The 23,475-nt window shown below is 41.9% G+C and overlaps 2 protein-coding genes across 9 annotated transcripts in view; one reads left to right on the top strand and one right to left on the bottom strand.

Annotated features, from left to right (window-relative positions):
- Nucleotides 1-5,980, top strand: part of EML6 (EMAP like 6) — a 279,209-nt gene extending 273,229 nt beyond the window's left edge. For all 3 annotated transcript variants that reach the window (XM_073672290.1, XM_073672289.1, XM_073672288.1), the window contains one exon: nt 3,629-5,980. In XM_073672290.1, the coding sequence (XP_073528391.1) occupies nt 3,629-3,653 (25 nt within the window). In that variant the 3' untranslated portion in view covers nt 3,654-5,980. The remainder of the gene's footprint in view (nt 1-3,628) is intronic.
- RTN4 (reticulon 4) overlaps nt 1-23,475 on the bottom strand; it is an 83,901-nt gene that overhangs the window by 11,443 nt on the left and 48,983 nt on the right. For 5 of the 6 annotated variants that reach the window (XM_073672292.1, XM_073672293.1, XM_073672294.1 and 2 more), the window contains 3 exons: nt 22,842-22,888; nt 22,662-22,720; nt 20,930-22,096 (listed from right to left, as the gene is read on the bottom strand). In XM_073672292.1, coding sequence (XP_073528393.1) covers nt 22,054-22,096; nt 22,662-22,720; nt 22,842-22,888 — 149 coding nt within the window. In that variant the 3' untranslated portion in view covers nt 20,930-22,053. Of the gene's footprint in view, nt 1-20,929; nt 22,097-22,661; nt 22,721-22,841; nt 22,889-23,475 lie in introns of those variants that run through there. The other variant, XM_073672291.1, reaches the window with a different exon arrangement.

Genomic DNA, 23,475 nt, shown 5'->3' with positions numbered 1-23,475 from the left:
CTGCATGCACGGCCATACCGAGAAGACTGCCAATCACTGGGTAGGACCGCCCCCTGGACTCATGCATGCAAAGCCCAACACTAGTGATATCAATGAATAAAATGTAAGTATTATTGAAACTTTTAGAAAAAAAAATGTCTATCAATCTGATCTGCTCTATAACATCCTGCCTGAAGATCAGATACCATTTCCAATATGTCAGGTTCCCTTTAAAACATGTAGAAGGAGAAAAAATGCAAAGTGTAGCCATAGAGCTCATATGTTGCGTGTCCTGCATTTTCTACAGCCTGTGGTAGCTGCACACTTTTAGGTGTGGAAATTGGAATAATTTTTTTTCTATTTTATCAGTGTTGATAATCAAGTTTTCGTGTATGCTACTTACTACCTGTGTAAGAGAAGTTTCTAAGGTCTTAAAAGATCACAGTCCCAAAGAATATATCTCCCCATATACATGTTTCTCCACCACTTAAAATAAAATGACATACATATACTTTATATTTAGCAGATAATATCTATACAAATATAATTTAACATGTGCAGGTATACCAGGAGTAAATATTATCTACATTATTTTATACAGATAAAACGACAAAAGCCATTATTTCCAATAAATCACTATACTAGGCCCAAATAATACCAACATACCATGACCACCACTTAGTGAATAAGTCATAATTACCTTACTGAACAAAACATGCTGTACAAAGACCACTATTACCTATAATACTGCTACATTGTGGCTGCAATTACACAAAACTATTACTAAAAAAAAAGAAATAAATGTTCTTTTTATTTGGAGTCATTCACTTTTCACATCTGGCCCAGACTGTCATGATGACTTCTTCCAGTCACGATTGGAGTCTGCGAAGTTGGCCGCACAGAACCATTTAATTTATCACATTTACAGCTACATTTATACATTTTCCCAATGTTCACATATTTCTCATCCTACTGCTATCCCTATTTCCGTGCCTTCTGCTGTCCCATAACTGAATCTGCTGTGTTGGCAAATGACCCCAATACTTCAACAATTGTGTCATTACTATAACTACCCCCTCACAAGTGCTACAAAAGCATGATAGTTGTCAGAAGGGTAGTGCCCTTAAGTGCCAGTTGTTGTTTCCTTAACAGTAAATCTGTAATAACCCAGTAATAGTGATCTCAGTTTTACCTAAAAAGTACTGGTGCTCTTTTTAGTGCCTCCTTTTGGCTATGTGCCCACGTTGCAGAAATGAAGCAGAAAATTTCTGCTTCATTTCTGCAAGTCCTCTCCCGGAAAAACGCATGCGGAATTCCGCACTCGTTTATCGCGCGTTTTCCACATGCGGAATTGTCTTGCGTTTTTTAATGCATTGGACAAAGGCAATTCCGCTTGCGGAAACGCCAAATAAATTGACATGCTGCGGATTTTTGAACGCAGCATAAACGCTGCAGAAAAATCCGCAGCATGTGCATAGAACATGCGGAATCCCATTGGGGACCATGGGGTGCGGATTACCTAGCGTTTCACATGCGTTTACGCTGCGGAAATTCCGCATCAAAAACGCTTGTAATCCGCAACGTGGGCACGCAGCCTTTCAGTAATAATTACCCCTATGTGCCCCGTGGAAAGTAATAAGGCCTCCTCTGTACTCTCTTTAATGTAGTAAGTACCCATGTGTGCATCCTGGAAGGTAATGGTGCCACCTTTTTGCCCCTAGACAGTAATAATGCCACATATGTGCTTGTGAAGGTTATAATGCCCTGAGCCCCCCCCTTAATGTAATAATGCCCCCTGAGTTCCACCTTAAAGTAACATTGTCCCCTTAGTATGCACTTAAAAAGTAACAATACCGCTGATAAAATATTAATGCCCCCTCACTCCCACCTTAAAAAGTAATAATCTCCCCTGTAAAGATCTGAGGTTGTGGGTTGTAAGTAATCACCTAGGCAGGTTAACGATGCAACAATATTTTATTAATCACCTCCATGGTAATGCAGCAATTCCAAGTAAATGGCCAAAATGCAGTTCTCTCAGTCCTCAAGTTCCCAATCTGGGTTCAGTAGTTCCACTGGCTTTGTATAAGGCCATACTCACTGTCTCCCAACTTTTGGTTGGCCCACAGATTTTGTATCTCCAGCCAGTATAGTCTGTAGCCACAGTCCATGATCCTCTAGACGGCCGATAAAACGATGAAAGCACGGGTATCCAGTAGCAGCAGTCTTTTTAAGAAAGTTTAAATCCAAATGACATAATCCATAATGGTAACATGTTTATCAATCCATCCTTCCAAGTCCACGGTCTCCATCCTCTTCCTTCAATCCTTCCACACAACTCCTAGACTAAAACATGTCTCTCCTCTACTTCCCTGGGGTCAGCCCCCTTCCAGCTCAGAAGTGCTGACACCCTTCCCTTTAAGCATTTACTGTTCACTAAAACAATGAAGAATTTTCTAGAAGAAGCCTTCATCTGAGACTGCCTGTAAGACCCCCAGTGGTGACGGCTCCACTGTGTCTCAATCTACACTCACCTAATGAGATTATTGGCTGTTGAAACAATGGACTCCTGAGATAAAGATGAGATTAGTGGAATGCTGGACATTTTACAAGTGAATCTTACATACTGACAAGTAAGCAGAGCTATATAAAACATAACAAGTAAATCACTAATAACACACAATAATAATATTGACGATAATGGTGGTCCATGCTGGAAAAGTATCATAGTCTTTAGTAAGTGGGCAGCTCCTCACACCCCCTGACTACCCACTTGAAAGATAATAATGACATCTTCCAACAAATGAATCTTTTACTTATCTGATCCTTATCTCTGGATGACCACAGCACCTGAGTCCACTTCTATTAAGCACATACTGTAGTGATATAATGGTGCTATGTGCTATCAGGGTTGTCCAGTGTCGCTGGCTAGAGCAGATGGTCATGTGACCACAAGTAGGTGATTTGCATATTTCTGGCCACATTCCATCTACATGTTCTTGGTCTCGCTCAATGGCGAGTGAATTGAGCAAGGCCACCACGTCTAGTCGGAATGTGGCCGGAAGTATGCAAATTGCCTAGCTGCGGTCACATGACCGTCTGCTCGCGGCAGCAATGCTGTAAAGTCCTGTTAGTGCGTTGTGCGCGCACTGTAAGGATTCAGAAGATTGCAGTCACATGGAGTGATTATGCGGGATATTAGGGACATACTTGGTGAACTGGCCATGCTCAGCGAGATCCGAGGTAATGTTAACACGCCACAAAACTGGAGATCATCTAGGAAAACTAGTGGTGTTTATCAAGCAGATAGGGAAAAAAGGGGTACAGACAACTAACAACTTAGGAAATCTTTATAAAAAACAGTTGACTATGCCTTGTAAGGATGTCCCCAAGTAACCCTTTAAATAGTTCATAGATAATAGTTGGTGTTATCCCATCCAGGATCATCCAGAACATTTATCATTCTGTAAATTGCCGCATGTCCGCGCATTACAAGGAATCCTATTCATGTAAATGTGAACTGCGCAGTGCGTCATTTACCTGCGTACCTTATTAATAATAATATAGCAGAGTAGTTTGTTGTTGTTATTTACTATCTCTATGAACTGTTGGGACTCATCAGAGCTAATGAAGTCTCTCCTTTTTGCTGCAGTGTGTTTGTATGGAGATGCCTGTAAGAGCAGAGGAATGCTTTCATCAGACTTGAAACGCGTGGTGTCAGCTGCTGCGCGCCTCCTTCTAAAATGCTGCATGGATTTCTCGTGTCAACCGGCCTGTAAAGACAACGAGGCAGAGACGGGACGCGTCATTTCAGAGTCACGGAAAGCAGTTCTTTTGTACAATGCAGCAGTTTGCTTCCAAGAAGACCGAGCTTACAAAGAAACGTCCCCAACCAAACATGATTACTTTAGCCCTTCACTGTATTTTGGATTTTATAGCGGTGTCATCGGATCAAACATTGTACACCTCTTCGCGGGCCATCGATATTTAAAATGTGAATTTATTTTATTGACGGACTTAATAGAGCTGCATCTTTAATGATTATGATAATTGCACATTTTGTAAAGAAATCTGAGATTAATCATTGCTATTTTTACATTTTATATTTTACATAAGCCATGTTTAAAGCACTTGGACTTTTTAGTTGCTTAGGGTTATTCCTTTTTTTTTAACTCATTAAGTGCCTTGACCTATTTGTTGGCGGCCAGGCTCAGTGCGGTGCGTGGCATTGGTGCTATGCCATCCTCAGTGACGGTGGCTGTATGTGGAGGGCTGCTCAGTCACAAATTCTTCATTCATGTGACTTTCCATGATAATCTGTCCATGACCTCCATACAATGGTATAAGCGATCACTGTGAACAAGTGGGATATGTAGATCTGTTCGGTGTAGCCTAAGTTTCGTCTTCCACTGGTTTCTTAGACTGTGCCAGTCACACTTAGTGCTATGGTGTGTGTCCATTATATATTTGTGAGCTCTTACCCTGTGAAATGTAAGCAGACCATGAGTTGGTATATATAAGGTCATAGTATATAATTACTAGGATACTAATATTAAATAATAATCATTGTCTGCGCTCCAACATCACATTATCTCCCATAGAAGCTATGACTGTAAGGGCGGTTTCACACGTTGGGATTAGTCACAGGTCTCCACAACAGCCTCCTATATGCCTATTCTGGTCAGGAGACCTGCGGCCGGTCCGGACAATACAATCCATACTCGGAACAAGATTGGTGGCTAAGACTGGACTTATAAGAAATGGTAATTAATAAATAATTATATATATTAAATTTATAGCAATCCCTATATTAAATATATTTGGAAATGATGAATTAACTAGTGAAATAGTTTTTTGTGTGTAATATGGAACATATAGTAATTATGATTGCAATGAGATGCCTTAGTAATATTTATATTTGTACATAAATCACCTCTAGGATTTCATCTTATCACCTTCATTGCTCTTTAGATCACAAGGATTTGGACAAAATCTGGTGAACCAAGCAGGTAGTCTAATAAATGAGGCTTAAGTGGGTCTGTCAGCAGAAAATGACTGTTCAAACCAAGCATAAGTGCTCAGTGCACCGCTGGTGTGGCGGCTGACTGTTCAGTGCACCTTTCAGCCTACTTGTTTTCCAATATATCTCCACCGTCTTCTCCATGATTGACAGCTCTGTCTTTACAAAAGAGATAGATGGAAAACAAGTAGGAGGGAAGTTCCTCTGAACTGTTTGGCAATGCTAAGGGAGCACGGAGTTCCTGTGCTTGGTTTGAACAGTCATTTTGTGCTGACAGTCTCCCTTTAGGCTGACTAACATTCATACCCATGACACCAATCAATAAGATTGGACAGACAGAATCTTTATATCCATAGACATGATAATGTTTTCTGGTAGACACTCTCATAATCAGCCAACAAAAGTCTCTGTCTGTGGTCACTGTACCCGCGAAAAAAAAATTAACCCATCAATGTAATAATGTGAACATTTTCTGTACACTTCATCATTCCATAAATAATATATTCAATGTGCCTACCAGTGAGTCATTTACGACTTGTCAGATTGCCAAACCTTATAATTCCATTTTAACAATTAATCAAAAAATTTGAATATTTCCAATAAATTTTCAAAATTATTAAAAAAATCTCATTTTACTGTATCCAGTAATTTCGGTACTAACTGATGCTATTATTGAATCATGGGCTCATTTTTGGCATTGTTTTTCAAAATATATTATGTCCATGGTGGTTTTACAAAATATAAAGATGTAAAAATAATCAAGGAAAACTGCCTGCAGAAACCTCTGTTGTAGCTGCTACATCCGGTGCTGATTTACGGGCAAATTAATATTGACCTTTGAGACAGGACTTTTTAGTGGTGTTAATTGTGCCAGTCTAAGCAGCAATAGTGTCAAAACAACTAAATGAGGCCTTACATTTACATTGATACCCACAGGAACAATTTTAGGGAATTTCTGGACTATTCAAAAATTAAACATTTATGCAGACGACTCTAAAACTCTTATGGTATGTTCACACAGGGTGTTTTTGGTGCGTTTTTTTCTGCAGCAAAACCTGCTCTTTTGGCAGGAAAGAAGCAGCGTCAAAAACGCAGATTTTTGTGCATTTTTTTGTGGCGGTTTTTGGTGAGTTTTTCAGGATTCCAAAGTTCAGCTTTGCTTCTATCACAGAAGCATGAACACAGGTCACCAATGCAAGACATATGTTCATGAAAAAATACACATTACAAATGTAAGTGGGGGAGATGAATTGTTCAGGAATAGTTTACTTAAGACACTGGCAGTGCATTGAGTTTGTAGGACACTTTACTTCCACACTTTGGTCTGCCATTGAGTGCTCAGGCATTGTTCAATTTCACACCTATCTTGGCTACAGGTATTGTTCAATCTCACACTTTGGTCAGCCAATCTTTACTATGCAAACATGACTAATTTAATTAAACTGTACTAATCCAAACTGCCATCTCAGGTCACCAAGACAAGATGGTAAACTTGGGAAAATCACAAATTTTACATTTTGCTGTTACTTGCTTTTTTCACTAAAAACCCAGCAAAATGTTGACGCTTGGCATTTTTTCAGAGTTTTTTGCACCACCCATTGCTTTCAATGGGTGAAAAATGCTGAAAAACCCTGAAAGAAGTGACATGCTCTATTGTGCAAAAAAACACGCAAAGCACAAAATACTGTGGACAAAAAAACACAGGCTCTGTGCATGAGATTTCTGAAATATCCTAGACTTTGCTGGCACTGTAAAACGCAGGTGAAAAATTTGCATTAAAAATGCTGAAAAAATGCCTAGTGTGAACATAGCCTTATACTGTGTATAACACTAGAAATCACAACAGGAGAGAAGAAGTAGAAAAAGTGCTATTGCCACAAAATGTGCCATGAGAATCCCCCACTCCTACAGATGGGCATGAAATTTAGACCAAAATAAAGGAATTGCGAAAGATATTGGAACATGTGCACAGTACACCTACAGGAGCTGTTATGACTTCCCATCCTATTTCAGGGTGTTTAGCACCACTACATCTGACATTTGGCATTGTGCTTGGTGATGTAAGGCTTGCATGCAGCTGCTCTGTCACGGAAACCCACATTATGAAGCCCCTGGCACATAGTTTTTGTGCAGATGCTAAAATCAAGGAAGTTTGGACTCTTTGAGTCAGCAGAGCATTGGTGACTTTTGTGACCTCTGCTTATCAGCATTTAGCGACCCCACTCAGCCATGAAGTGGAGACCACGTAAAGTTAGAGTTGCTTTGGTTCCTAAATGTTTCCACACTTCAATAAAACTACTCACAATTGATCATGAAATTTCTTCCCTCCTAAATATTCCACAAATGGACTTGTTACACTGGTGACATCCTATTACAGGACCACGCTCGTATTCAATGAGCTCTTTAGACTGACCCAGTTAGATTTTACACACCTATGGAAATGGTAGAAAATGAATAACCTAAATTCTATGATTAATAGCTTCGTCCTAATACTTTTGTGCTTATAGTGTATAACTGTTTATATCTTTGACTTAAACCAACAATGATGTTATTCCAGCAGCCTCTGCAGTAGATGATTTATTGTGATGAAGCATTTGATAAGGACATCAAAAATTGTTGTGTCTGGTATTTGGTTATACACTATGGGGTGTTTTTTCTTTCCACTATGCCATGTAGATGTCTACATTTTACATTCCTTTCCAATGTGCGCACATAAGGTAGGGTTAAATGCGTGTTTAATGTGCCCCAAAAAATATCAAGTACTTATGATAATGTACTCAATGCCTTACATTCATCATGAAATATCAGTCCATGGATTAGGATATGGTTTAGGGCTCCACCAGTGAGAAAAGACAAAAAAAAAACATTTTGAAAACAAAAATTCTTTAAGACTGCATCAGGGAACACTTCAAGAAATGAAAAACTCCTCCAAACACTCCCCAAAGATGGAGCGTTTCCTGAAGCGGTTTCTACTAGAAATCTAGTCATTTTTGACCACCTCAAAAATAAAAGCACCGTGTGCACATAGCCTTACAGTTGCAGGCCCCTAGCCAAGGCAGACTGGCTTGTTGGTAGACTTCTCTACTCGTACCACATGTGCCATCAACCCCCCCAGTTACACCCTCAGTGTAATACAGGTAATTAAATGTGAGCAACTCGATTTGCGCTACCCTGGCCCGGCATCCAGTCTGCTTCTTTGCGGCACCCATTCTTCACCTCTGCACCCAGCATCTTGGGCACCTCTGATGCTTACAAGTCTCTGTGACGGCATGGGGCTCTCCAAAGGTAAAGATAGACGGCCACAGGGAACCATCTAGATCATAGATGTCAATCTCTGGCCCCCGGGCCAAATTTGACCTGCAGTGTAATTATATTTGGCCCTCAAGAAAATACTAAATATCGACTAGCGCTGGCCCGCTGGTAGACAGAGTATGCACCATTAATACTAGAAATCCTGCGTTTCCAGGCCGGCACGCTCCCTGGTTACTACAAGGCTGGTTACAACAGCCCCATAGTAATGCGCTCCCCAGCTATGATGTACTTCCTGACCGGTATTCACACTTCTCCCTACATCAGCGTGCAATCCCCTAGTGCTCTCTCATACATGTCAGCACGCATACGCCTACTACTCCTATCTCCTCCACAAGCTGGGCACAGACATGCTATTGAGCCGATGCGCTCATGCCACGATTTATTTTATTGCTCTATTTGGTCATGTATTCTCCATTTTTTGTTTTTTTTTGTACGTTGTTATCTTTTCCCTATATATTGAGATCTTTTCCTTTTTGTTCACTCCCTATTATCTCGACTCTGCGAATATTATTGCTTCGGTGCAGTTCATGTCCTTCTGATGTTCAGCCGAAACACATGCAGGGATTCACTAACAAACAGGCAATCCCTGCGTGTGTTGGGGCTATCCACCTTCGCAAAACATGCAGCCGCAGGGACTCAAACATATTAACAGAGATACTCAGGTAACACCCGAGCACGTTCGCTCATCACTACTGGCTACCTATGATATGACAGTGGTGAATTTATAGGCTCCATTCTCAAGTAGAGGACAATGGCCTTCACTATTAGGCTACGTTCCCACAATGAGTTTTTGGTGAGTTTTTTACGTTGCCTACTTTTGAAAAAATGCAAGTAACCTATTTTACTTAATGGGTGCAGAAAATCTGCAGCATCAAAAACTCATGGTGGGAACATAGCCTTAGGCTGGTTTTACTAGGCTTGATTTTAGGTTCCATATTAAGTCCAGCCTAAAGATGGATATATGTCGTAGGGGGGGGGGGGAATTTATCAAGACTGATGTTTTATATTCCAGTCCTGAGCAAAAAGCCTGGTGGAGTAAGATGTGATATATTAAGAGGCTCATTTTTTGGTCTGTCCTTGTGCCAGAAAATGAAATCTGGCAGCTGGTGTTGATTTGTGACATTATTTATGACAATTTTCTGGTGGAAGTCATAGTAAACTTGTTGGTCACAAGTTTACTATCCAATGTGTCACACTCCTTTTAAGCATCACCCACTTTTACAGAAGTAATTGATGCAAAAGATTCATCTTGTGCCAAATTTTGAAACTTTTTCACAATAGAAAACTGGAAAGATACATTCCCGCAATTTTTTATTTATTTTTTTTAAATGTTTTTTTTTCCCAGTTAAATGTTCCTATTCTGGGATATGCCTGTCCATTGTCCCACATGTAACCATCAAGAAAAAATGTACAATACATGATCTTGGCTCCGTTTAGGTCTAGATCTGTACAAACGCTAATTGTAGAAAAACAGTTGTCTATGCTGGTCACCATGCTTGCCTATGTCTCAATGTAAACCATACTGATTGTATCTATGGATTCATGAAATTATACATACATATTTATTCAGAGAGATGGAGATACATATGGATAGAAATATATACGTGTGTGTGTGTTGTCAGCAATTGATCAGAAATATAGCAGTAGCAGATACTGCAGGTATATAATACCGGGGCTATATTCTCTGGATCTCGCCCATGGGGCTGTTCTGGTAATTTCCTTTACTATCTATAAAGAGGCTTTATTCCTAAGATTTGTACAATATTGTAAATTGGTATAATAATGTATAAAATTATTTTTTAATCATTGTTTGTGCAAGTTTTAAAAATTCAATTTTGTGGTGAATAAATCTGTGTTGCATTTTTTATTGTCTACGGTTTCTTCTTTATTAATTTCATCTCAACAGTAAATATGATTATGGTAAAAGCAGACACTAGAAATGCAGGAACAATTATTCTAGAATTAAAATTTGGATATTCTGCGAAGTTATATTCCAACATAAGTGCACAGATTTGGTATTCCTGTAGCTAGAAGTGTAAATGAAATTTACCAGCGACCGCCATTTGATTAGGTGTAGAGATGAGCAAACCCGAAGTTCAGGGTTTGTACCGGACAGTTAGTGTCCGGTACTAAACGCCAAACATGGATTTCTCCCGAAAGTCTGTTGCAAAGTTCGGGAGGAGAGAGAGAGAATTTTTTTTCAAGATCCAAAGTTCGGGTCTCCATTGCTTTCAACGGGGTTTGGGTTCTGGTTCAAGTTCGGGTACCCAAACCGAACTTTGGACTAAAGTTCTAGTCGGATACCAGAACCCGGACTTCCACGGCTCGGCTCATCCCTACTTAGGTGCTTACTGTATACCAGGAGGGAAGGGGGTTTATAACTTTGTATATTATACAATGCCTTGAAAAAAGTATTCATACCCCATTAACTTTTCCACATTTTTTCACATCACACCCACAAACGTAAATCTATTTCATTGGGATTTTATGTGATATACAAAGTAGCAAGTATTTGTGAAGTGTAAAAGTGCATCTTTTTAAAGGATTTTTGGTGCTAAAAAGTCACAAAAACTGTAAAGGAAAAAAAAAAAAGTTTAATTTTGTGCCAAATTCACAAACTTCGTGCGCTATTTTGAAGAATTTGGCTCAAAAATGACAGCGAATTTCGCAAGAAAAACTTTGTTTCTAATATTTCTACTTCATCTCTCACTGGAATGGACCTGAGTAGGTACAAAATGAAGAAAAACCACTCTCAAATGTAAAGATCCATGTCCCCCTACAGTCAGCTGATTGTCAGGGGTGCCATCCTCCAACTGATCTAATATCGATCCTAAGGATAGTTTACCTATATTGTATGCATTGTGGGAAAAAATGTTTGAGGGACTTGTAAGGGACTATATACAGGAGTATGTGGTAGAACATAACATGATCAACATTCCAGCATTTCCAAGGACAGAAGTTGTCAACCCATCCTGATTCTTCTTATGAAGAGGCGAGAAGCCTGGACAGAAGGGTAGATGAGGATATAGTGGTTTCTGCAAAGGCATTGGAAATAGTCCCACAGACACCTAATGGGTAAATTTAAAGCTGTAGGCTCTGAAAGTAAAGTTTGTAATTAGATTGAAAACTGGCACAAAGAGCGCACCCAGAATTGTGGTGAATGACGGCTACTCTAAATGGTCTCCAGGTATAAGTGGTGTACCCCAAGGTTCAATGCTGGGTCCAAAATTATTCAACTTATTACTGATATAGAAGATGTTTCTATTTTTGCATATGACACCAAGTTATGTAGTAAGTATAGTGTAATCTACGGAGGATGTTCAAAAGTTACAAGCTGTCTTAGACAAACTGAGTGTTTGGGCATCCACTTGGCAGATGAGGTTCAAAGTGGAGAAATGTAAAGTTATGCATCTGGGTACAAGTAATATGCGGGCATCATATGTTCTTGGGGGGAATAAAACTAGGAGAGTCACTTGTAGAGAAGGATCTGGACACACTTGTAGATCATAGACTAAATAACAGCATGCAGTGGAAGTCAGCTGCTCTAAGGCCAGCAGGATACAGTCATTTATTAAAAGAGACGCTGACTCACAGGACAGGGATGTGATACTACCAGACAAAGCATCTGCACAATCTCATATGAAATATGCAGTCCAGTTCATAGACAGGATGCCCTGGAGTTAGAAAAGGTACAACAAGAAGCACAAAACTGATACGGGGCAAGGGGAATCTTATTGTGAGGAAAGATTAAAAGAATTACATTCATTAAAGCCTCATTCAGGGGTCCATGATTTTTATCCTACTTAAAAACCACAGAACATTCATTAATGATTTGAATCCAAGTTTCATCAGTGTTTGGTCAGGTTGCCAGTAAATTTTTACACATGGAAAAAAAAAAAAAAAAAATCGCAAAGATTCTCTTACCCATTGCAATGTTAAAATCACAGACCTGTAGACTTGTAGGGGTGATTTTGATCCATGACAAAGAACAAAAAATGGACATTGCTTCATGATTTTTTTTTTTGAGGTCCGCAAAAAAAAAAAATTTCAAAAAAATCAGACGTAAATAGCACCAAAGACTTCAATTAATATGCATTGAAAAATCATGAATATGGCAAGTTTGTGATTTAAAATGGTGAACATTGGACATAGTTTCAAAAAACATCACAGTAAGGCTATGTGCCCACGTTGTGGAACTGAAGCATATTTTTTACGCTTCTCCCTGGCGGGAAAATCGCATGCGGATTTTACATGCGGTTTTCCCGCCAGGTAGAAGCGTTTGTGAGGCGTCTTTGCAGCGTCTTTGCATGCATTTCCGCATGCGGGTTATCAAGCACTTCTCCAAGTGATTTAAGCATCACTTGGAAAAGTGCTTGACAACTTGTTCACACTATAAATCCATGCAACCGGCATGGATTTATACAGTGTGACCAAGTAATAGTTAAAAAAAAAAGAATCAGAATGGTAAAAAATAAAAAAATAAAGTTTATACTCACCTTCCGATGCATTCTCTGCCCCGTCCGGAGTCTTGAGCGGCTCACGCTGTTGTGTGCAGGACCTGCGGTGACGTCATTGAGTCATGTGATGGGTCACATGACTCAATGACGCGGCAGGTCCTTCACACAACAGCGCGACGGCGGGAAAACACCGGGAAGACATCAGAAGATAAGTATAAACTTTATTTTTTCTTTTTTTTACAGGTTCTTTGGTACCCAGGTCTGGATGAGAGTCTCCTCTCCTCCAGACTTGGGTACCATCCGCACATTGATTCCGCTGCGCTTCCGCAAAATTAATGAACATGCTGCGGATTTTTGACCGCAGCATATACGCTGCGGAAAAATCCGCAGCATGGGCATTGACATTGCGGAATGCCATTGGGGACCATGGGGTGCGGATATACATGCGTTTTACAAGCGTTTACGCTGCGGAAATTCCACAGCATATACGCTTGTAATACGCAACGTGGGCACGCAGCCTAAAAGATAATGCCTTACCAACAGCAGGTCAGATTACCAAAGCACTGCAGGATGCAGCAAGCCTCCATGATAAAGGCGGGGGCAACACATGTACAAAATACTGATGCACAACCCCTCACTGACCTACCAATTCATGGAGGGGGTGGATGTGTAGTATTATACATGCACACCGATGGAGTCTGCATAGAGCGCCAGTCACACAGATATGTGTGATGCACAGAGTCTGGCTTGCAGCTTATTGATGACGCCCATACTATTAGATCAGGCGAGTTGCCCAGCACTATATACGTGCACCCCCCACAGGACAGACGCCCCAATTCACCCAGCCAACACTAAAGAGGCCTGGCCGCATCCTGCATAAAAATGTGCAAAAAAGACGAAAAATAGTGTACAAGATAAATACACCACATGAGGTATTGGTTGATATTTTGGCCAAAATACGCAAGCTCGGAACCCAACGTCAAGGGTCCCCATACTTGCGAGTCCTAACACTAAACATTAAAAATGGTGAACATTGGACATAATTTGCAGCAAGCCTCCATGATAAAGGCGGGTGCAGCACAAGTGCAAAGTAGTATGGACGTCAACACTATTTTTAATGTATAATGTTTGCCCAGTCTCTTTCTTATGGTGGAGTCATGAACACTGACCTTAAAGGGAACCTGTCACCAGTTTTGTCCTCTATGAACTTAAACTAACACCTTATGCAGCGCCTATGCTGCATTCAATAAATGCTCATACAACACCCCGAGTCCTCTTGTAGACCCCCCAAAAACCCTTCTAAATTCTCCCACGTTGCATGGTAATCCGGTCCGATGGGGGTGGATTCGGGCCTCTCCAACCCTCCCCCGTCCTTCTTTACTTGACGTGGATGACGCCTTGCAGCCGGGCGAAATCTTACCCCTGAGCACAGAAATTGCAGCTTGCACCTGCGTGCTGTGTTTTGCCCTACTGCAGGTGCATGCACACGTTTTCGGCTGTGCCGTCAGTAGGGCGAACAGCGATTTCTGTGAGCATGTGCAAGATTTCGCCTGCAAGTGTGGATGACACAAGGAGTCATCTACATCAATTAAAGAAGGATGGCGAGCAGCAATCCATGCCCATTGGACCGTATTATCATGCAGCGCAGGAGAATTTAAAAAGGTTTTTTTTTTGGGGGGGGGGGGGTTATATGAGCAGTTATGGGATGCAGCACAGGCGCTTCATAAGGGGATAGGTTCCCTTTAACTGAGGCCTGCAGTTCTTTGGATGTCGTTGCGGGGTCTTTTGTGATCTCTTGGATGAGTAGTCGCTGCGCTCTTGGGGTAATTTTGGTCGGCCGGTCACTCCTGGGAAGGTTCATCACTGTTCCATGTTTTTCGCCTTTTGTGGATAATGGCTCTCACTGTGGTTTGCTGGAGTCCTAAAGCTTTAGAAATGGCTTTATAACCTTTTCCAGATTGATAGATCTCAATTACTTTGCTTCTCATTTGTCCTGAATTTCTTTGGATCGCAGCAAGATGTCTAGCTTTTGAGGATCTTTTGGTCTACTTCACTTTATCATGTAGGTCTTATTTAAGTGATTTCTTGATTGAGAACAGGTATGGCAGTAATCATGCCTGTGTGCGGATAAGGAAATTGAACTCCGCTTCTCAAAGATGTGATAAACCACAGTTAATTTATGTTTTAATGGGGGAGGGGATCATTATTTCACACAGGGCCCTGTAGGTTTAGATTTCTTTTCCGCTTAATAATCAAGACCTTCATTTAAAATCTGCATTTTGTGATTACTTGTGTTATCTTGGTCTAATAATTAAATTTGTTTTGTGATCTGAAACATTTAAGTGTGACAAACAAAGAAACATAGTATATGTCTTCCACGGGAAAGGTGCTAGACATCACTTACAAGCAACTGTAGGACAGGTCAAACAGAACCGTTTCACCAAGTGTCCTTTCCGATTGTAGTAATTTTCTTTCCTTCTCCATTTGATCCAACCTTCCTTTACCACTTCTAATACTCAACAGTCTCAGTCCCCACTTTATGCAGGTCAGTACCCAATTGTGCTACACCTGCCCAACAGAGTCCAAGGACTCCTTTGCATTAGCCAGAGCCTGATTATTGAAATCGAAGAAGGTCTATATCATGGAATCCAGTGGGAAATAGGTCTGGAACCTGTCCTTTCTGGTTAGAATTGGCCAGATCCTACCCCTAACCTTTTGAACTGTCAAGAGGATCCCTTAGAGCAGGGGTCTCAAACACGCGGCCCCTGAGGCTGCTTTATGCGGCCCGCAGGCACAAACCCCTTGACGATCCCGACCTGGTCCAGGAGGAGCCGCCGACAGCAGCACTGCATTGCCGAGCACTGCACAGAGACTGTCTCCCAGCACAGCATTTCCAATGACAGCCGCTGGCCAATCAGAGGCCAGCAGCTGATATCTGCGTGTCGGCGCAGTGAGTATGATGTCATTGCCATATGCAGATGTCAGCTGCTGGCCTCTGATTGGTCAGCGGCTGACATTGGAAATGCTGTGCTGGGAGACAGTCTGTGTGCGGCAATGCAGCGCTGCTGTCAGCGGCTCCTCCTGGACCAGGTCGGGATCATCAAGGGGTCTGACTCTGTGGTGCCTGAGGGCCAAATCTGCAGGAAGGACGCCGAGGGAACGGAGGACAGGTGAGAATCATCTTTTTTTTTTATGTGTGTGAAGAACAGCACAGGGGGCACAGAGCCACAAGATGGCGACCTGGATGGGGCACAGAGCCACAAGATGGGGACCTGGATGGGGCACAGAGCCACAAGATGGGGACCTGGATGGGGCACAGAGCCACAAGATGGGGACCTGGATGGGGCACAGAGCCACAAGATGGGGACCTGGATGGGGCACAGAGCCACAAGATGGGGACCTGGATGGGGCACAGAGCCACAAGATGGGGACCTGGATGGGGCACAGAGCCACAAGATGGGGACCTGGATGGGGCACATAGCCACAAGATGGGGACCTGGATGGGGCACATAGCCACAAGATGGGGACCTGGATGGGGCACATAGCCACAAGATGGGGACCTGGATGGGGCACATAGCCACAAGATGGGGACCTGGATGGGGCACATAGCCACAAGATGGGGACCTGGATGGGGCACATAGCCACAAGATGGGGACCTGGATGAGGCACATTAGTACAAGATGGGGGCCAGGATGGGGAACATTGCCACAAGATGGAAACCTGGATGGTCACATAGCCACAGGATGGGGACCTGGATGGGGCACATAGCCACAAGATGGGGACCTGGATGGGGCACATAGCCACAAGATGGGGACCTGGATGAAGCACATAGCCACAGGATGGGGACCTGGATGAGGCACATTAGTACAAGATGGGGGCCAGGATGGGGAACATTGCCACAAGATGGAAACCTGGATGGTCACATAGCCACAGGATGGGGACCTGGATGGGGCACATAGCCACAGGATGGGGACCTGGTTGGGGCACATTAGTACAAGATGGGGACATTACTACAAGATGTTTGCCATTATTACTATATGATGCTAATGGTATAACAATTTTACTGTATGTGGCCAATTTGAGGAAAGAAAATTGTAAAAATCAAAAAAATAAAAATAAAAGCATGAAAAAATATTGGGCACTAAAAATGCTGTTTAATATGTAAACTAAAGTAAACACAAAAAAGTACACGTTTATTATCGCCACATCCATAAAAAAATAAACACGGGAAAAATGTTCAAAAGGTGTATACAAAAAAAAAATGGTATCACTAAAAATGTCACATTGAACAAAAAATGCGGCCCCCCAAATTCAAATTTTTTCCATTTGTGGCCCATATACCCAGCAGAGTTTGAGAACCCTGCCTTAGAGGTTATATTAACAACAAACAAGAGCATTTTACATAAAACCTAAACCGACATCCTGAAGTTCTGTCAAGGACTCAAGTAAAAGACCTCGGAAGATAAATTCTGTACTTTCTTACATCTTCCCGTATAAATACTTGTAATAAAGGTCATAAAACCTTAAAATCCATACAAGGTAGATCACAAAGCTTTACAGGCATGAAGTTCAGTTTCTATGACAGCCTATGGGAAAGTGTTCCAGTTTCATTTTTGCTAGCCTTACGATCAGGATGGACATATTTACTTTTTGGGTTCGACTGGCTCATGTGTTCAGTTTTTGGATTAATAAGGGTAAAGATTATGCATACCCTTCCCTTCATTCTTTCCCAGTGCATGGTTGAACTTTACAGTTATGTCTTCTTTTGTCAAGGAGACTTATAGGAACTATGTAACTATTGTACTAACTTGGCATTAAATTAGGAAAACGCCACTCTAATACCACACATGGCATATAATGAGAAGTTTTGTGAGGTCGCCCTATGATGTACATTGGTTTGACAAATGAATCCAGAGCTTAGAGCACTAGACTTCCACCCTACAGAAATAGATTGTTATTTCATATCTTTTCAGAGGATGGCACACTGGAAGTTCAACTGCACTGGGTCATGGCAAGCAAAATGGCCTAACACGACATGTCATCAATAGTGTTGAGCGAGTATGTTCTATTAACCCTTTCCCGGAGTATGCTCGGGCCGAGCTCCGAGTAGTTACAGCTGCTCGGTGATAGGGTTAAATCGCTCCCGTGTGCATGATTTGCGACTGTTAGACATTCCTTACATGTACTAAAACTGTCAATTTCTTACGCATTCCTCACATGTAATAAAGCTGTCAAACAATCGCAAATCATGCACACAGGAGCGATTCAACCCTATCACCGAGCAGCTGTAACTACTCGGAGCTCGGCCCGAGCATACTCGGACAGAACATACTCGCTCAACACTAGTCATCAACTGCTTATGTGACAGAAAAAGATCCAGATACTGATGCAAAGTCCCAAAGGTGATGCCAAGACCAGGATGTCTATGCGGATCTAGGCTTTGTTGACAAATCAACAAAAGCTCTGTGATCCAACCCTTGGGCACCAATGTAAGTATCCAGAAAAACTCCTTTAAAAAGGGAGTGTTCACTTTTGACTAAGAAGGGCCCATCTACCATAAGCTAATTACAGGGAGTCCAGCCTCTTGGTTACCCAATGACTGGCAGTAATTCACCTGGGAAACCAGCAGCAACTCTTAAATTAGTGGACAATCAGATGGCCTAGAATTGTAATGGAAAGTATCTGGTTAAGCAGGCATGTCCATATATAAAAGACTAGTGATGAGCGCAAGTGCTCGTTACTCAAGTTTGCACTCGAGTGACATGTTCAAGCCCCAAGTTTCGCTGCTATTAGTCACAAAACATGCAGGGATTGCCTGACAAACAGCTGCGAAACAAGAGGCCGCAAGGACTCGAACATGTCACTCGAGCACCCGCGATACTTGGTGCATACTCGAGCACCATAGGCAAATTCCAGTAATGAACACTTGTGCTCATAACTAATAAAGACACTTTTTGTAGCCATCCTACCTAAAAAGATGTGTCTAATGAACATAGGACCCTCCTTATTTTTATTCAAAACACTATTACAGAATTTTGAATTGACAATAGACTAGCCATAGACCACAATAAAACAAACATTCACTCTCCGGCCGTCCTCCTACACCCGTACGCCCAGTTTGGCCAAGAGTACATGTGTTCTGAATAGGAAGAACACCTATGCCAGATAGCGCTGGAGATTGTTGGAACAAAACAGTGGCTCAGTGGTTAGTGATTTTTAGTGCTGGGGTCCGGGCTTCAAATCCCACATAAGACAACATCTGCAAGGAGTTTGTCTGTTCTCTCCGTGTTGGCGTGGGTTTCCTCCCACACTCCAAAGACTGATAGGGAATTTAGATTGTGAGCCCCAATGGGGACAGAGACGATGTCTATAAAGTTCTGCGGAATATGCCGCTCTATAAGCATAATAAATAAAATAAGGAGCAGGCATGTTGATATCCAAGTGCTTGATCCTTCTATCCGCAAAAATATGCCATAAGGGAAGAGTTGGGAGGAGGAATAGGCCGACAAATCCAGGGTTATCTTTAGAAGTGCTAAAATTAGTCAGATAACCCACTTAGCCAGGTAAAATACACTGCTCAAAAAAATAAAGGGAACACTTAAACAGAATATAACTCCAAGTAAATCAAACTTCTGTGAAATCAAACTGTCCACTTAGGAAGCAACACTGATTGACAATCAATTTCACATGCTGTTGTGCAAATGGAATAGACAGTAGATGGAAATTGTTGGCAATTATCAAGACACCCTCAATAAAGGAGTGGTTCTGCAGGTGGGGACCACAGACCACATCTCCGTACCAACGCTTTCTGGCTGATGTTTTGGTCACTATTGAATGTTGGTTGTGCTTTCACACTCGTATTAGCATGAGATGGACTCTACAACCCACAGAAGTTGCTCAGGTAGTGCAGCTCATCCAGGATGGCACATCAATGCAAGCTGTGGCAAGGTTTGCTGTGTCTGTCAGCATAGTGTCCAGAGGCTGAAGGTGCTACCATGAGACAGGCCAGTGCACCAGGAGACGTGGAGGGGGCCGTAGGAGGGCAACAACCCAGCAGCAGGACCGCTACCTCCGCCTCTGTGCAAGGAGGAACACTGGTAGAGCACTGCCAGAGCCCTTCAAAATGACCTCCAGCAGGCCACAAATGTGCATGTGTGTGCACTAACTGTTAGAAACTGACTCCATGAGGGCCCGACATCCACAGATGGGGGTTGTGCTCACAGCCCAAAACCATGCATGATGCTTGGCATTTGCCACAGAACACCAGGATTGGCAAAGTCACCACTGGTGCCCTGAGATCCTCACAGATGAAAGCAGGTTCACACTGAGCACATGTGACAGACGTGACAGAGTCTGGAGACGCCGTGGTGAGCGATCTGTTGCCTGCAACATCCTTCAGCATGACCGGTTTTGGCAGTGGGTCAGTAATGGTGTGGGGTGGCATTTCTTTGGAGGGCCGCACAGCCCTCCATGTGCCGAGATGAGATCCTCAGACCCCTTGTGAGACCATATACTGGTGCGGTTGGCCCTGGGTTCCTCCTAATGCAGGACAATGCCAGACCTCATGTGGCTGGAGTGTGTCAGCAGTTCCTGCAAGATGAAGACATTGAAGCTATGGACTGGCCCGCCCGTTCCCCAGACCTGAATTCGATTGAGCACATCTGGGACATAATGACTCGCTCCATCCACCAACGTCACGTTGCACCACAGACTGTCCAGGAGTTGGCGGATGCTTTAGTCCAGGTCTGGGAGGAGATCCCACAGGAGACCATCTGCAACCTCATCAGGAGCATGCCCAGGCGTTGTACGGAGGTCATAAAGGCACGTGGAGGCCACACACAATACTGAGCCTCATTTTGACTTGTTTTAAGGACATTACATCAAAGTTGGATCAGCCTGTAGTGTGTTTTTCCACTTTAATTTTGCAGGTGACTCCAAATCCAGGCCTCCATTGGTTAATAAATTTGATTTCCATTGATGATTTTTGTGTGATTTTGTTGTCAGCACATTCAACTTTGTACAGAACAAAGTATTCAATGAGAATATTTCATTCATTCAGATCTAGGATGTGTTGTTTGAGTGTTCCCTTTGTTTTTTGAGCAGTGTACTAAACATTCATGGATACTTGCCCAAAATAACAAAAAAAACAAAACATGAGATCCAATAAGTTTAAACAAGTTAAGGTCTACAAGCTTTATTGATACTTGTTTTTCTTTTATTTTTACATACAGTATCACAATGCATTCCATAGACTTGCTTCAGCACATTCCTGCAGCTCGGAAACACTTCACGTTTTTTTTTTGTTTTTTTTTTGCAATGAGCGACTTTTTCACCCAAACAAATTTGCAGCGTTCAGCACTCGGTCCACAGAAAGTTCAAGTCACTGTAAATGTGTTTGTGCAAAAACTCATCTCCGGAGCATTAAAACGTGGAAGTTCCCAGCTTGGTATACATGACTAAATTGTTCGTTAGACACTAGTGTTTCTAGGAGTGGGATGTCCTGTAGGTGTATGTGCTATTGAGCTACAAGTGAAGAATGTCATTTATGGTTTTATTTCTCTAAAAATAAAAAATAAGGAAAGCACTGTGGGAGTGACTGACGGAGCCAAGCTCTCTGAACACACTATATTTATTGGCAATTGATAAAACAATAAAATCACGAGGTCGAGCTACCATCATACCGAACAGAAGCCGTGGTTGTTTCTTTAGGTATGAGCGCACAAGGGGGGTTGCTTTGTGGTGGGCTCAGTGCTGGGAGGGCTTAAAATGCAGAGCGCTGTGCACCGGGGCGCCCAATCTACACTGAAGCAAATCTGGACTTGCTATTCATACACAGTGCAAGAACTGGTTAACATTATGCCCATGAAAGCTCAGTAAGTCTACTTCTGAAGCACAATATACAGCATGCTAGAAAACAAAGAAGAGTTCTGTATTAAACGGTGCTTCACACAGGAGAAACAGAGAAATAGTTTCAAACCCTTACATAGCAGCTTACAATACTTAGAATGAAACACATGGCAGTAAAAACAATCGTTTCTTCCTTAAACACTGCGATGCAAAAAAAAAAAAAAAAAAAAGGAGAAAAAAAAAAAAGGAGAAAAAAAAATATTAATGGAGGAAAAAAAAAAGAAAAAAAGAAAAAACGAAAAACAAAAATGATCTGGGAAATTGCACTGCAATGTCAAGGCTGGTCTTCCCTGACCCACCCTGTGTAATCCAAATACACAGCGCTTAAATTCCGAGGCTCCTATTGGTGTCTGCGGCAAACTGGATTTTTTTTAGTAGCGGTTAATCGGTTTTGCGTTTCAGTCCAGGGACTTTAGAGAGAACCCTATAATAAAGGAAGAAAAGGGAAATCAGTACACACTGGTAACTACTCTTTATTTTATAAGCAGCTCTGGAGGCAGATTCTCAGGGAGATCTATTTCCAGTCCATTCATTTAAAAACTTGGATTTCTCTGGAATTCTGATTCCAGAGAAATCCAAGTTTTTCTTAATATGTAAATGAGCTGCTAAGATCTATGGACTGGAAACATCAGGATATCATTATTCAGCTTCCTATGACCAGCGTGCCCATATAGACGGCTTAGGAGGGATGATCCTACCAACAGATTCCCTTTAATGGCTGCAATAAATGGCCCCTGTTTTCTGCTTCTAACAGAAATGGTAATACTCCAAGCTGTCACACAACTGAGGCTGCCGCACCATGTGTTCATATAACCCGATCAAAATGTGCGCCAATAGTCTCGGACTGATCAGAATAAAGGTTATATGCCTACTTATATATAGCAGGCTGCTATCAGAATATAATATTCTAATTATTTAGTCACAGTATGTGTTAGCCAGCTGTATTACACTCGATTCTTAGCCATTTGTATAAAATAAAAGATACTTACAGTTCGGATACATTTTTAACATTCTTGTTTATGAGTGCTAGGTAGTGATCAATTTGAGTCTGGAAGAAAAAGGTAAAATTTATTTAATTATTTCCGTAAAGGACGATTCTCCAGGGCACGAAAACTATTCTTCATGCATATATAAAAAAAATATACGAAAAAATACTGTTGTTCTCTTACCTGATGTCTTTCATAAATTACTGGAATACTGAACAAAGAAATCAGTGCTGAAAAAAAACAAAAGCAAATGAATGTCTATATGAAATCCAAATTTCTCTCTCATCATAGATTACAGTTTTATGTAGCGGTGAGCAGCTGCTATCGACCATTATGGGAGTAATCTGCCAATTGCTTGACAAATGTAGCCAACCCAAAAGAATCAATGCCCTACGTTAGGGGGCCATACACGGGGCTGCATTTCTTGCGAGACAGCAATTTCCTCTGACTTGCTGTCGAGCACTATTTTGTAGCTCCGATTTAGCTGTAAAATAAAAACAGCCAAGTTACAACTTGTCGCATGCAACTTGCATCGAGGTCTATGGCAAATGAGTCGCTAGCAACAGTAAAATCCAGCTAATTTGGAAACATTTGCGACTGTCGCAGGCACAGGTCACAATGCGACAACATAGGAAATCATTAGATGCAATGTCACTATGTACTGCAATTTCAGTGTCGCCGTGTGGCCCTAGTTTTGCCTACAGAAATCTCACTATACACCCCCGTATAAATGTATGCTCAGATCAACCAAGCGTTCACGTGGGGTAAGTCACAGCCAGACTGACAGCAGGTCCTCCCGGGAGAACAAAGATCGGGA

Source organism: Phyllobates terribilis, unplaced genomic scaffold, assembly GCF_046119375.1.
Source record: "Phyllobates terribilis strain yellow unplaced genomic scaffold, ASM4611937v1 Scaffold_3__8_contigs__length_932513732, whole genome shotgun sequence".
NCBI lineage: Eukaryota > Metazoa > Chordata > Amphibia > Anura > Dendrobatidae > Phyllobates > Phyllobates terribilis.
This window is presented reverse-complemented; position numbering and strand designations above follow the sequence as displayed.